This window comes from Salvelinus fontinalis, chromosome 31 (assembly GCF_029448725.1).
Source record: "Salvelinus fontinalis isolate EN_2023a chromosome 31, ASM2944872v1, whole genome shotgun sequence".
In the NCBI taxonomy this organism is placed as follows: domain Eukaryota; kingdom Metazoa; phylum Chordata; class Actinopteri; order Salmoniformes; family Salmonidae; genus Salvelinus; species Salvelinus fontinalis.
In genome coordinates this window covers 17,364,934-17,380,972 of record NC_074695.1, presented here as the reverse complement: position 1 = coordinate 17,380,972, position 16,039 = coordinate 17,364,934, and the positions used below count along the sequence as shown (strand labels likewise).

General features: G+C 37.9%; 2 protein-coding genes across 6 annotated transcripts in view; both read right to left on the bottom strand.

Moving 5' to 3' along the window:
• Positions 1-10,238, bottom strand: part of LOC129829692 (formin-like protein 3) — a 94,181-nt gene extending 83,943 nt beyond the window's left edge. For all 3 annotated transcript variants that reach the window (XM_055891552.1, XM_055891551.1, XM_055891553.1), the window contains exon 1: positions 9,637-10,238. In XM_055891552.1, coding sequence (XP_055747527.1) covers positions 9,637-9,753 — 117 coding nt within the window. In that variant the 5' untranslated portion in view covers positions 9,754-10,238. The remainder of the gene's footprint in view (positions 1-9,636) is intronic.
• A 579-nt stretch (positions 10,239-10,817) lies between these two features.
• Positions 10,818-16,039, bottom strand: part of LOC129829689 (extended synaptotagmin-1-like) — a 48,496-nt gene continuing 43,274 nt past the window's right edge. For all 3 annotated transcript variants that reach the window (XM_055891547.1, XM_055891546.1, XM_055891548.1), the window contains exons 29-31: positions 14,559-14,664; positions 12,423-12,472; positions 10,818-12,334 (exon numbers count right to left, since the gene is read on the bottom strand). In XM_055891547.1, the coding sequence (XP_055747522.1) occupies positions 12,307-12,334; positions 12,423-12,472; positions 14,559-14,664 (184 nt within the window). In that variant the 3' untranslated portion in view covers positions 10,818-12,306. The remainder of the gene's footprint in view (positions 12,335-12,422; positions 12,473-14,558; positions 14,665-16,039) is intronic.

Here is a 16,039-nt window from a genome sequence, read left to right as displayed (position 1 = left end):
CAAATAAATAATGAAACATGTTCAATTTGGTTTAAATAATGCAAAAACAAAGTGTTGGAGAAGAAAGTAAAAGTGCAATATGTGCCATGTAAGAAAGCTAACGTTTAAGTTCCTTGCTCAGAACATGAGAACATATGAAAGCTGGTGGTTCCTTTTAACATTAGTCTTCAATATTCCCAGGTAAGAAGTTTTAGGTTGTAGTTATTATAGGAATTATAGGGCTATTTCTCTCTATACGATTTGTATTTCATATACCTTTGACTATTGGATGTTCTTATAGGCACTATAGTATTGCCAGTGTAACAGTATAGCTTCCATCCCTCTCCTCGCCCCTACCTGGGCTCGAACCAGGAACACATCGACAACAGCCACCCTCGAAGCAGCGTTACTCATGCAGAGCAAGGGGAACAACTACTCCAAGTCTCAGAGCGAGTGACGTTTGAAACGCTATTAGCACGCACCCCGCTAACTAGCTAACCATTTCACATCGGTTACACCAGCCTAATCTCGGGAGTTGATAGGCTTGAAGTTATAAACAGCTCAATACTTGGAGCATTGCAAAGAGCTGCTGGCAAAACGCACGAAAGTGCTGTTTGAATGAATGCTTACGAGCCTGCTGGTGCCTACCACCGCTCAGTCAGACTGCTCTATCAAATCATAGACTTAATTATAACATAATAACACACAGAAATACGAGCCTTAGGTCATTGATATGGTCGAATCCGTAAGCTATCTTCTTGAAAACAAAACGTTTATTCTTTCAGTGAAATACGGAACCGTTCTGTATTTTATCTAATGGGTGGCATCCATAAGTCTAAATATTCCTGTTACATTGCACAACCTTCAATGTTATGTCATAATTACGTAGAATTCTGGCAAATTAGTTCGCAACGAGCCAGGCGGCCCAAACTGTTGCATATACCCTGACTCTGCGTGCAATGACCGCAAGAGAAGTGACACAATTTCACCTGGTTAATATTGCCTGCTAACCTGGATTTCTTTTAGCTAAATATGCAGGTTTAAAAATATATACTTCTGTGTATTGATTTTAAGAAAGGCATTAATGTTTATGGTTAGGTACAGTCGTGCAACGATTGTGCTTTTTTCGCAAATGCGCTTTTGTTAAATCATCCCCCGTTTGGCGAAGTTGGCTATCTTTGTTAGGAAGAAATAGTCTTCACACAGTTCGCAACGAGCCAGGCGGCCCAAACTGCTGCATATACCCTGACTCTGTTGCAAGAGAAGTGACACCATTTCCTTAGTTTAAAGAAATTCATGTTAGCAGGCAATATTAACTAAATATGCAGGTTTAAAAATATATACTTGGGTATTGATTTTAAGAAAGGTATTGATGTTTATGGTTAGGTACACGTTGCAGCAACGACAGTCCTTTTTCGCGAATGCGCACCGCATCGATTATATGCAACGCAGGACTCGCTAGATAAACTAGTAATATCATCAACCATGTGTAGTTAACTAGTAAATATGATTGATTGATTGTTTTTTATCAGATAAGTTTAAGGCTAGCTAGCAACTTACCTTGGCTTCTTACTGCATTCGCGTAACAGGCAGGCTCCTCGTGGAGTGCAATGTAAAGCAAGTGGTTAGAGCGTTGGACTAGTTAACTGTAAGGTTGCAAGATTGAATCCCCGAGCTGACAAGGTAAAAATCTGTCGTTCTGCCCCTGAACAAGGCAGTTAACCCACCGTTCCTAGGCCGTCATTGAAAATAAGAATGTGTTCTTAACTGACATGTCTAGTTAAATAAAGGTGTAAAAAATAGTTTTTAATAATTTAAAAAAATGTAATCTTCCAAATCGGTGTCCAAAAATACCGATTTCCGATTGTTATGAAAACTTGAAATCGGCCCTAATTAATCGGCCATTCCGATTAATCGGTCGACCTCTAACCTGTTAAGGCTGGGGGCGCTGTTGTCACTATTTATGGTAATCGTGTAATTTTTGAAACGGCTTCCTACAAAATTCTTGATCGTACAATATGCATATTATTATTATTATTGGATAGAAAACAGTCTATAGTTTCTATAGGAGTTGAAATTTTGTCTCTAAGTGGAACAGAACCCATTCTACAGCAATTTCCCTGACATGGAGTCAGATTTCAGAAATTTTGGCCACTGTTCTGGAGTCCGTTTTAAGGCCAATGTTATTCCTATGAGTATACGGACACTGCTTACGTCTTCCCCTGGATGCCTTTACGCGATGACGATTTGAATGGGGTCGATTGCGCAATCACAGGCACTATAAATTAAAAAACCCTGTAGGTAGGAGCTCCTTTCCAGCTGCGTCATGCGCGTGGAGGACATCGACCTGCTATTTTTCCAAGCGTTAGTTTAGCCTGTTATATTTCTCCGGTCATGTTTTTACTCGTTATAGGAGTTAAAAACATCATAAGGTAGTTAATTTAAAGCGTTTTATAGCAATTTATATCCGTTTAGTGCGATTTTGGGACATTTATTTCTGAAACGCTGTGAATCGCTGGGCACGCTTCCAGTTCATCCCGAACGCAGTTGGCATTTCCACATGGCAAGAGGACAGCTTTCCACCAAAAGACGATTAGACCCAAGAAAGGATCCTTTGCCCAAGATACTGATGGAAGAACAGCTCAAAGTAGGAAATTTTTATTATGATAAATCGTGTTTCTGTCGAAAAATGTTAGTGGCTTAGGACGCCATGTTTTTTGACGTAGCTTCGCTTGGCGCAAACTGTATTGAAAAGTAAGGATAATTTAAAAAATGTAATTCCGCGATTGTATTAAGAATTAAATTGTCTATCAATCGCTGTCCACCCTATATTTTTTAGTCACGTTTATGAGTATTTATGTATACGAGTAGATCACTGTCTAATATGGTGCACGGACATTTTCTCACCAGCTGGGCTACTTTTGTCATTGTGTAACCATGATTTTGGTGGCTAAATATGCACATTTTCGAACAAACTGTATATGTATGTTGTAATGTGATGTTACAGGGGTGTCATCTGAAAAATTCTGAGAAGGTTAGTGAAAAAAATAATATATTTTGGCGATGTTTACGTTATCGCTCTCTTTGGCTAGAATCAATGCTGGGGTAATGTTTGCACATGTGCTATGCTAATATAACGATTTATTGTGTTTTCGCTGTAAGACACTTAGAAAATCTGAAATATTGTCTGTATTCACAGGATCTGTGTCTTTCGATTAGTGTATGCTGTGTATTTTTACGAAATGTTTGATGATTAGTAGTTAGGTAAACACGTTGCTCATTGTAATTATTCTAGTCCATTGGTGACGGTGGGTGCAATTGTAAACTATGCCATCTACCTGAAATATGCACATTTTTCTAACAAAACCTATCCCATACCATAAATATGTTATCAGACTGTCATCTGATGAGTTTTTTTCTTGGTTAGGGGCTATAAATATCTTAGTTTAGCCGAATTGGTGATAGCTACTGGTGTTGGTGGACAAATAAAAGATGGTGGATTATGCTAATGTGTTTTTAGGTAATAGATTTACATCTTTACATATTGTGTCTTCCCTGTAAAACATTTTAAAAATCGGACATGTTGGCTGGATTCACAAGATCTGTGTCTTTCATTAGCTGTATTGGACTTTAACCTGTCTAGGATCAGCGTGGCGCTAGCGGCACACCCCCCCCCCCCCCACTGAAAAACCAGTGCCGCGAAATTCAAAAAAAATATTTTTTTAAAATATTTAACTTTCACACATTAAAGTCCAATACAGCTAATGAAAGACACAGATCTTATGAATCCAGTCAACATTTCCGATTTTTAAAATGTTTTACAGGGAAGACACAATATGTAAAGATGTACATCTATTACCTAAAAACACATTAGCATAATCCACCATCTTTTATTTGTCCACCAACACCAGTAGCCATCACCAATTCGGCTAAACTAAGATATTTATAGCCCCTAACCAACAAAAAAACTCATTAGATGACAGTCTGATAACATATTTATGGTATGGGATAGGTTTTGTTAGAAAAAAGTGCATATTTCAGGTATATGGCATAGTTTACAATTGCACCCACCATCACAAATGGACTAGAATAATTACAATGAGCAACGTGTTTACCTAACTACTAATCATCAAACATTTCGTAAAAATACACAGCATACACGAATCGAAAGACACAGATCCTGTGAATACAGACAATATTTCAGATTTTCTAAGTGTCTTACAGCGAAAACACAATAAATCGTTATATTAGCTTAGCACATAGCAATTAGCAGCCCAGCATTGATTCTAGCCAAAGTGAGCGATAAAAGTCAACATCGCCAAAAGATATTAATTTTTTCACTAACCTTCTCAGAATTCTTCCGATGACACTCCTGTAACATCACATTACAACATGCATATACAGTTTGATCGAAAATGTTTATATTTAGCCACCAAAATCATGGTTAGACAATGTGAAATGTAACTCGGCTGGTCAGAATTTGTCCTTGCGCCACTTAGACAGTGATCTACTCTTATACATAAATACTCATAAACGTGACTAAAAAATATAGGGTGGACAGGGATTGATAGACAATTTAATTCTTAATACAATTGCGGAATTACATTTTTTAATTTATCCTTACTTTTCAATACAGTTTGCGCCAAGCGAAGCTACGTCAAAAAACATGGCGTCCTAAGCCACTAAAATGTTTCGACAGAAACACGATTTATCATAATAAAAATGTCCTACCTTGAGCTGTTCTTCCATCAGTATCTTGGGCAAAGGATCCTTTCTTGGGAGAAATCGTCTTTTGGTGGAAAGCTGTCCTCTTGCCATGTGGAAATGTCAACTACGTTCGGGATGAACTGAAAAGCGTGCCCAACTTTTCACATCGTTGCAAAAATAAATGTCCCAAAATCGCACTAAACGGATATAAATTGCTATAAAACGCTTTAAATTAACTACTTTGTGATGTTTGTAACTCCTATAACGAGTGAAAAGATGACCGGAGAAATATAACAGGCTAAACTAACGCTTGGAACAGGAGAGGGTCGGTGTCTTCCACGCGCGTTACGCAGCAAGAAAAGACTTGCTAGCTAAAGGTTTTTTTCATTTGTAGGGCCTGTGAACGAGCAATCGAGCCCGTTGGAATCGTCATCACGTAAAGGCATCCAGGGGAAGACGTAAGAAGTGTCCGTATAGTCATAGCAACGACAGTGCCCTTTTAACTGACTTCAGAAAAGTGCCCAACATTTCTCAAATCTGACTCCATGTCAGGGAAATTGCTGTAGAATGGGCTCTGTTCCACTTAGAGACAAAATTTCAACTCCTATAGAAACTATAGACTGTTTTCTATCCAATAATAATAATAATATGCATATTGTACGATCAAGGATTTTGTGGGAAGCCGTTTAAAAAATTAGCCACATTAGCATAAATAGTCTAAACAGCGCCCCCATCCCCAACAGGTTTTAATGTGTGAAAGTTAAATATTTTAAAAAAATATTTTTTTTGAATTTCGCGGCTCTGCCTTTTCAGTGGGGGTGGGGGGGGTGTGCCGCTAGCGGCACCCTAGTCCTAGACAGGCTAATATAGCGTAACAGAGAGTCTTGAAGAGACAGTCATGTCCCTATAGGTGGAATGATACAGTTACATAGTACAGTATATAAAAGAGACAGGCATTCTCAGGAGAGATGTTGATTGGTTCAGTAATTAGCTGTAAGAGTATCCTGGTAGAGTAGAGTAGAGCATCATACCAAGAAGATACCAGCTGCAGTGTTTCTGGGACATGCCAAAAATGTTACTGTAAAGTCCACATACAGACGCTAAACTCAGGCTGGGTGTGGTGTGATGTGGAGAGGTTGATCATATAAGTGGGAAACACTGTACAAACACTTGTGCGAAAACACATTTGTAGAGGTTTAACAGGACTTACTGACATGGTCAGCAGAAACCATATTGGCTCAGAAACAATGCTTTGATTCATGGTGGAATGAAGAGAATTAGTATTTTTTTGTTTGGATTCTTAAATTGGTGGTTTGGAGAGATGTGGTTTGAAGACAGTTTTTTTTTAAATAATGATAAGGAACTTTGCCTTCAAATGTAATAATAAGATATGGCTGGTACGGCTGGCCATGCTTTCCACCTAGCTACCCCTACCCCGGTCAACAGCACTGCACCCCCCACAGCAACTCGCCCAAGCCTTCCCCATTTCTCCTTCTCCCAAATCCAGTCAGCTGATGTTCTGAAAGAGCTGCAAAATCTGGACCCCTACAAATCAGCCGGGCTAGACAATCTGGACCCTTTCTTTCTAAAATGATCTGCCGAAATTGTTGCAACCCCTATTACTAGCCTGTTCAACCTCTCTTTCGTGTTGTCTGAGATTCCCAAAGATTGGAAAGCAGCTGCGGTCATCCCCCTCTTCAAAGGGGGGAACACTCTTGACCCAAACTGCTACAGACCTATATCTATCCTACCCTGCCTTTCTATGGTCTTCGAAAGCCAAGTCAACAAACAGATTACCGACCATTTCGAATCCCACCATACCATTTCCGCTATGCAATCTGGTTTCAGAGCTGGTCATTGCTGCATCTCTGCCACGCTCAAGGTCCTAAACGATATCCTAACCGCCATCGATAAGAAACAATACTGTGCAGCCGTATTCATTTACCTGGCCAAGGCTTTCGACTCTGTCAATCACCACATCCTCATCGGCAGACTCGATAGCCTTGGTTTCTCAAATGATTGCCTCGCCTGGTTCACCAACTACTTCTCTGATAGAGTTCAGTGTGTCAAATCGGAAGGCCTGTTGTCCGGGCCTCTGGCAGTCTCTATGGGGGTGCCACAGGGTTCAATTCTTGGACCGACTCTCTTCTATGTATACATCAGTGATGTCGCTCTTGCTGCTGGTGAGTCTCTGATCCACCTCTACGCAGACGACACCATTCTGTATACTTCTGGCCCTTCTTTGGACACCGTGTTAACAACCCTCCAGACGAGCTTCAATGCCATACAACTCTCCTTCTGTGGCCTCCAATTGCTCTTAAATACAAGTAAAACTAAATGCATGCTCTTCAACCGATCGCTGCCTGCACCTGCCCGCCCGTCCAACATCACTACTCTGGACGGTTCTGACTTAGATATGTGGACAACTACAAATATCTAGGTGTCTGGTTAAACTGTAAACTCTCCTTCCAGACTCACATCAAACATCTCCAATCCAAAGTTAAATCTAGAATTGACTTCCTATTTCGCAACAAAGCATCCTTCTCTCATGCTGCCAAACATACCCTTGTAAAACTGACCATCCTACTGATCCTCGACTTCAGCGATGTCATTTACAAAATAGCCTCCAACACTATACTCAATAAATTGGATGCAGTCTATCACAGTGCCATCCGTTTTGTCACCAAAGCCCCATATACTACCCCCCACTGCGACCTGTACGCTCTCGTTGGCTAGCCCTCGCTCCATACTCGTCGCCAAACCCACTGGCTCCAGGTCATCTACCTGCTAGGTAAAGTCCCCCTTATCTCAGCTCGCTGGTCACCATAGCAGCACCCATCTGTAGCACGCGCTCCAGCAGGTATATCTCTCTGGTCACCCCCAAAACCATTTCTTCCAGTTCTCTGCTGCCAATGACTGGAATGAACTACAAAAATCTCTGAAACTGGAAACACTTATCTCCCTCACTAGCTTTAAGCACCAGCTGTCAGAGCAGCTCACAGATTACTGCACCTGTACATAGCCCATCTATAATTTAGCCCAAACAACTACCTCTCCCCCTACTTTATTTATTTATTTTGCTCCTTTGCACCCCATTATTTCTATCTCTACTTTGCACATTCTTCCACTGCAAATCTACCATTCCAGTGTTTTACTTGCTATATTGTATTTACTTCGCCACCGTGGCCTTTTTTTTTGCCTTTACCTCCCTTATCTCACCTCATTTGCTCACATTGTATATAGACTTATTTTTCTACTGTATTATTGACTGTATGTTTGTTTTACTCCATGCGTAACTCTGTGTTGTTGTATGTGTCGAACTGCTTTGCTTTATCTTGGCCAAGGTTGCAAGGTTGCAATTGTAAATGAGAACTTGTTCTCAACTTGCCTACCTGGTTAAATAAAGGTGAAATAAAAATATAAAAAATATAAAAAATACAATTTGCATAACCACTGCACATAGCTCTGCTATTGACACAGCTATGTAGAAAAATATTACAATGGTGGTGAGAGTTTGTCCCAATAACAAATCTTATTATGATTAAAGTGTGTTAAAGTCATTATAAATATATTATAAACCATAATGAAGGCATATAGCCCTCTATTTCATAATTTACATTACAGGGATTATTGTGCTATACTATCCATCACCGGATGTCCACTATTTTCTGGAATCCAAGGTATTCCATTCCAATAAAAACAAAGTCCAGCAACTTATTTTTTAGGGTTCATAATAGTGCATCATGTTCTTAGTCTCTTGATTTAGGATGACAGACACATTTGACACTTAAACTGTGTCGCTGAATGGGTAAACTGTGTTTTGATTGTGTAGGCTACATAGCATCACAAAGCTCCAGCACAACTCTAGCCTGCAAGATGGGCCATGCTAAGATGATGAGCCATGCCAAGATGGTGAGCCATGCCAAGATGGTGAGCCATGCGAAGATGGATGGTGAACCATGCGAAGATGGTGAGCAGAGCAATAGAGGAGATGGGGTGGTTCTCTTTTACGATCTCACGGGTGTGGGAGTTTTAGGGGAATTCAGAAAATGTTGTTGTTGGAATCTGTCAGCGAATGATCTGAAAGCGACTGTGCATAAATTTTAAATTAAAAAAAGGGAATTCCATAACGAGAATTTGGGCCATATACGTGTCATTAAAGGTTTGATAATAAAAGTGAAATGTTACTCTGAAAACGAGCCAATTCTTGCACAAGGCCCTAGACTTCAGTAAATTAGCCCAAAGCCTCGAGCTGACTTTTTGGAAACAAAAGAACCGCAGGAGCGAGAGGGGGAGAAACAGAAAGCAGATGGGGGTGGGACAGAATGGATCTGCCAATTTAGAATACCGGTATCAGCAACTATATCATTACAGCTGAATAAAGGAAAAGTGGGATAGTTTAGTTTTGCTCACTATTATGATGACATATTTCTTTCCACAAGGACACACGAGACTATATAAACAGATCCACTGTCTTACTGTAGACCACAGTGCACTAGGCTGAGAAATATGTATTGTCTTGATTAACCATTTGTGTTAGATAAATTGTATTTTCTTGTTTCCCCTGTGCTACTGATGTTAGAAACCTGTTTGGGGGTACCCAAACAACTGATCCATATGATAAAAGGAATATCTTAATTAAAAAATAAGTGTTGCTTGTGTGAGCTGTTTCACCTAATCAAAATAAACTTAAGGCCACTAATTTAAAGGAAAAAGTCACACATCTTCTTAAAGCCTACCATATGGTAGGTAATATGTTCTGGACTCATGATAAATGGTCTACACTGTATCACGTCAGCATGACAGATCAGTAGGTAGCCTCATGTTTTTTTATGTTAATTGTGCGCTTTTGAAGTTTGATATGGACCCTCTGTGACAGTCTGGAACACAGGAAACCAAACCCAGAAGACATTTCAATTCAAACATTTATCTGAGGCAACAGTCACTTACCAAAACTAAAGCAAATCTCTCCTCCAACTCCGACTGGTCAGGAATGGGCACTTTCAACGGCATTATATGATGCTTCATATTGTCCGACTGTCCATCCACACTCTCAATATTCCCCATGGTTAAAATAAGTAATGTATCCTTTAAGTAAAATAAATTAAGTTCCTTCTTACGACGTTATTCCAAAGTTTTTCCAAACGTGGAAAGTGCCCTCTGTTCCTCCAAAATGCACCAGTGCGTTATTCCAAATCACAGCCGCTTCTGTTTCAAACGTTTCAGTTTAAATCAAAAGTTTACACCACACCAGTTTCATTCTGTCTCAATTAAAAATAACTGCTACTTTTGCATTTGTAAAGAACACTAATATGTCATTTACTCTAAACGGAACCTAATCTCAACAGTAACAATGAGGATACAATTGTTTTCTGTTCCAAAGAATGGTCTCCGATTTACCCGGCCAATCCATTTCCATTTCTTTCTGTGAATTCTTTTTTCAATAATAATCCAACCTAAAGCAAGGCTACTTAGTTGCTGAGCTGAATTTTCTTGGCTACGATGCCTTTCCATTCATTATCGTTGTGTGATCCTGACTGGAAGACTCTTCGATGTTGCTTCCACTCAGAAGGCAGAGTGTCTGCCATTGCCCCGCCTCTGTCTTCAAAGGAAAGCCCTCTCTATTGGTCTGTTGGCTTTTCAATCACGTTCTCTCTCTCTCTGCTACTCACTCACATCTGTTATAGTTGAGAAAGGCCCTGCTACATATGGGTAGATTTGGTATCAGCACTTTATTGCCACCTGGTGGTTAGACAATGAATGTTCATTAATCATGACTACAGCGCCAACAATATGCATACATCACATACACAATGTATTTATCGCTTGACATTAACGCCAATAAATATTCAGTGTAGTCTACAAGTGGTATACAAGATTTCCGCTAATCTTATGAGATATTTATTGCGTTACAAATGGCACCCTATTCCCATAGGGCTCTGGTCAATAGTAGTGCTGTATATGGGTATATGGGGAATAGGGTGTCATTTGGTACGAAGGTAATGTCTGTCAGAAGAGGTGAGTAACAGGACGAGGGAAGATTGGGATCATCTTGATTTATCAGAAGATTAAAAAAAGTTGACATTTGTTTTGTTTTGTCGCCCAGCATAAAGAAGACCAACAGACTGGGATTTTGAAAGTGCGAACGTTTAATAAAAGTGCAACGACAGACATGTGGCGATTGTTATGCATGTGTGAAAGCGCAGGAGCTGTTCTCTCTCTACTCTCGCTCTTATACAACATGTTTTCTACTTGAAAAATTTTTTTTGCCAACAAACATTTTCAAGTATTTTAACAAGCCTTGGCAGTGAAATGACAGTGGGGGATGAACATTTCCTTGCTACAAAAGTAGCTCACTTCTTCCAGAGCAGGTGACCTGGACACAAATTAAGTCCAGTCCTGGACTAAACAGCACTCTTGTCTAAGTTTGTAACACACAACTTGTAACATGACTGATTGACTGACTTATTGCAGAACTCAGGCCACTACTGGCACAACAAACACATTCAATCACACACAAACATACTGTATATGACACAATGCTGTCTTGGACTGTGAACATACACATTCATGATACAGCTACATATTTAATTTCTACACATATAATGTTCTCTTTATCAAATAAAAGCACAGTGATTCAGACAGTGCATTACTTTACAGCTAGAGTGTGTTTTCAGTGGCAAATGTGATGTCTGGGTCATTCCCTAACACATTTCCTGAATTATAAAATCAGCTTTTAAATAAATCTGATAAAACATACAAAACTTCTTAATTTGGAACAGAATGAACACAATCAGTAGATCATAAACATTCTCAATCTTCTCAAAAATTACAGTGTTGGAATATATAAGGCAAAATTAGCAACAGAAAAACAGTGTAACAAAAGGATTGATTAAATCAAAGTTTTTTTTAACAAACATAAAAGTAATAACTTCAGGATTGTAAAACATCCATGATGGCACATAAACGCTCTGAAACTACAGGGTAACATTTCAGCACCCTCATCATCATATCTACCGGTACCCATTACTCAGTATGTTGGGCCTTGGTCTCAATTAACACTCAAACACTAATCTCAAGATGGTTGATATAGTTTTGCAATAAAACAAATAAAACAATGCAACAAAGTAAGAAAGTACCCTCTGAGAACAATTACTTTTGTAGTAAATAAGAACTGAAGTGATGAGAACTCAAAATACCTGAAGGTTTAACATTTTCAGGATTTTTGCTACATTTTCTGAACTATGTGGTTGATAAAATACTTTGTGCTTTTCAAGATAGATTCCTTTAGGAGCGACATAGTTGCCTTCATATCAAATATCTACTCAGACAAAAGATTCTAAAGAACACTTTTTCAGACTCGAATTAGGAATTCTAGAATTTAGGAATTCTTTCTTACAGAGTCTACGTAAGACAGTAATAAGACGAACCAAACCTATCATTTGAAATTATTCAATTTACAGATAAATTGTGATATTGTTGGGATGATAGGTAATATAAGCAATTCTTCAGTGGTGGTCCTATTGTGCATTAGCTGAATAAAAATATAAAATAAACCATACAGAAGAAGCAACAGTAAAAGTAACATCGCACTGCAGGAAAGTGAGGCCATCCTCTCATCTAATTGGTCTCCTCTACTAAATCGTACCTGAGAAAGTAGGAGATCTTATCAATCAAAGTCATGTGGAATGAATATGAATAAATGTAGAAGAGGTAGCACATGGGAAGGCACTTACCATTGTGTGTCGCCATTCTCCAGGTCTATCTGGTCAAGATCTAGCTGTAACTAAACAGAACGACAAAAACAGTTCACATCATTTGGAGAAGTCCATATTACATTAGAACAACTAAATGGGATAAATAATTAGAGAAAATACAGTACCAGTCAAAAGTTGTGACACGCCTACTCATTCCAGGTTTTTATTTTGACCATTTTCTACATTGTAGAATAATAGTGAAGACATCAAAACTATGACATAACACACATGGAATAATGTAGTACCCAAAATAAGTGTTAAACAGATCAAAATACATTGTATATTTGAGATTATTCAAAGTGGCCACCCTTTGCCTTGTTGACAGACTTGCACACTCTGGAATGCATTTCAATTAACAGGTGTGCCTTGTTAAAAGTTAATTTGTGGAATTTCTTTCCTTCTTAATGCGTTTGAACCAATCATTTGTGCTGTGACAAGGTAGAGGTGGTATACAGAAGATAGCCCTATTTGGTAAAAGACCAAGTCCATATTATGGCAAGAACAGCTCAAATAAGCAAAGAGAAACAACAGTCCATCATTACTTAAAGACATGAAGGTCAGTCAATCCGTAACATTTCAAGAACTTTGAAGGTTTTTTCAAGTGCTGTCGCAAAAACCATTCAAGCACTGTGATGAAACTGGCTCTCATGAGGACCGCCACAGGAAAGGAAGACCCAGAGTTACCTTTGCTGCAGAGGATAAGTTCATTAGAGTTACCAGACTCAGAAATTTCAACCCAAATAAATGCTTCACAGAGTTCAAGTAACAGACACATCTCAACATCTACTGTTCAGAGGAGACTGTGTGAAGCAGGCCTCCATGGTCAAATTGCTGCAAAGAAAGCACTACTAAAGGACATCAATAAGAAGAAGAGACTTGCTTGGGCCAAGAGACACGAGCAATGGACATTAGACTGGTGGAAATCTGTTCTTTGGTCTGAGGAGTCCAAATTTCAGATTTTTGGTTCCAACCGAGTAGGTGAACGGATGATCTCTGCAAGTGTTGTTCCCACAGTGAAGCATGGAGGAGGAGGTGTGATGGTGTGGGGGTGCTTTGCTAGTGGCATTGTTAGTGATTTATTTAGAATTCAAAGTACACTTAACCAGCATGGCAACCACAGCATTCTGCAGTGATACGCCATTTGTAACGGCAGTCCTCCTCCTCTTCATCTGAAGAGGAGGAGTATTGAGGGAACCAAGGCGCAGCGTAGTGAAAAGACATATTTTATTAACGAAACACGAACTTGATTAAACTAACAAAACAACAAACGGTGTAGACAGACCTAGACGACGTAATTACATAAAACAAGAAAAACGCACGAATAGGAACATAGGCTACACAAACCGAACAAACCGTAAACAGTCCCGCGTGGTGTACAGACACAGACACGGAAGACAATCACCCACAACGAACACTGTGACAACGCCTACCTAAATATGACTCTTAATTAGAGGAACGCCAAACACCTGCCTCTAATTAAGAGCCATACCAGGCAACTCAAAAACCAACATAGAAACAGAAAACATAGAATGCCCACCCAAACTCACGTCCTGACCAACTAACACATATAACAAACTAACAGAAATAGGTCAGGAACGTGACACCATTCCATCTGGTTTGCGCTTAGTGGAACTATCATTTGTTTTTCAACAGGACAATGACCCAACACACCTCCAGGCTGTGTAAGGGCTATTTGACCAATAAGGAGAGTGATGGAGTTCTGCATCAGATGACCTGGCATCCACAATCACCCAACCTCAACCCAATTGAGATGGTTTGGGATGAGTTGAACCGCAGAGTGAAGGAAAAGCAGCCAACAAGTGCTCAGCATGTGTGGGAACTCCTTTAAGACTGTTGGAAAAGCATTCCAGGTGAAGCTGGTTGAGATAATGCCAAGAGTGCGCAAAGCTGTCATCAAGGCAAAGGGTGGATACTTTGAAGATTCTAAAATATATAATATAACACTTTTTTGGTTACTACATGATTCCATATGTGTTATTTCATAGTTTTGATGTCTTCACTATTATTGTACAATGTAGAAAAACCCTTGAATGAGTAGGTGTGTCCAAACTTTTGATTGGTACTGTATATTTAAGGATTTTACACAAATAATACCTTTCCAATGAGCTCTCTCTCCCTGCTCATGAAGGATACGTTGTTTTTGACAGTTAGGTCAAGTCTTCTCTGCATGCACTCCTCCAGAGTGAAGTCAAAGTCAAACCTGCACAAAATAATAAGACATACAATGCCAGATACGAATATATGAAATAACCTGTATTACATCATTATTACATATAACTATTACACATAGTATTACTATACATAACTACTACACAGTATTATTACACATAGCTATTAAACATAGTATTATTACACATAGCTATTAAGCATAGTATTATTAGCCATAACTATTACACATAGTATTATTACATAGTATTATTACATAGTATTATTACATAGTATTATTACATATACCTATTACAAATAGTATTATCACATATAACTATTACACATAGTATTATTAGACATAACTATTACACATAGTATTACACAGTAGTATCACATATTGCTATTGCCCATAGTATTATTACATATAACTATTACACATAGTATTATTACATATAACTATTACACATAGTATTATTACATATAACTATTACACATAGTAGTAATGCATATAACTATTACACATAGTATTACTATACATAACTACTCCACAGTATTATTACATATAGCTATTATACAAAGTATTATTAGACATAACTATTACACATAGTATTATTAGACATAACCATTACACATAGAATTATTACATATAACTATTACCCATAGTATTATTACATATAACGATTACACATAGTATTACTATTAAACATAGTATTATTACATATAACTGTTACACATAGTATTATGACACAGTATTATTACACATAGCTATCAAACATAGTATTATTAGACATAACTATTTCACATAGTGTTATTACATAGTATTATTACATATAACTATTACAAATAGTATTATTACACATAACTATTAAACACAGTATTATTACACATAACTATCACACATAGTATTATTACATAGTATTATTACATAGTATTATTACATAGTATTATTACATATAACTATTACACATAGTATTATTACATATAACTATTACACATAGTAGTAATGCATATAACTATTACACATAGTATTACTATACATAACTACTCCACAGTATTATTACACATAGCTATTATACAAAGTATTATTAGACATAACTATTATACATAGTATTATTAGACATAACCATTACACATAGAATTATTACATATAACTATTACCCATAGTATTATTACATATAACTATTACACATAGTATTACTATTACCCATAGTATTATTACATATAACTATTACACATAGTATTATTACATATAACGATTACACATAGTATTATTACATATAACGATTACACATAGTATTACTATTACCCATAGTATTATTACATATAACTATTACCCATAGTATTATTACATATAACTATTACACATAGTATTACTATTACCCATAGTATTATTACATATAACTATTACACATAGTATTACTATTACC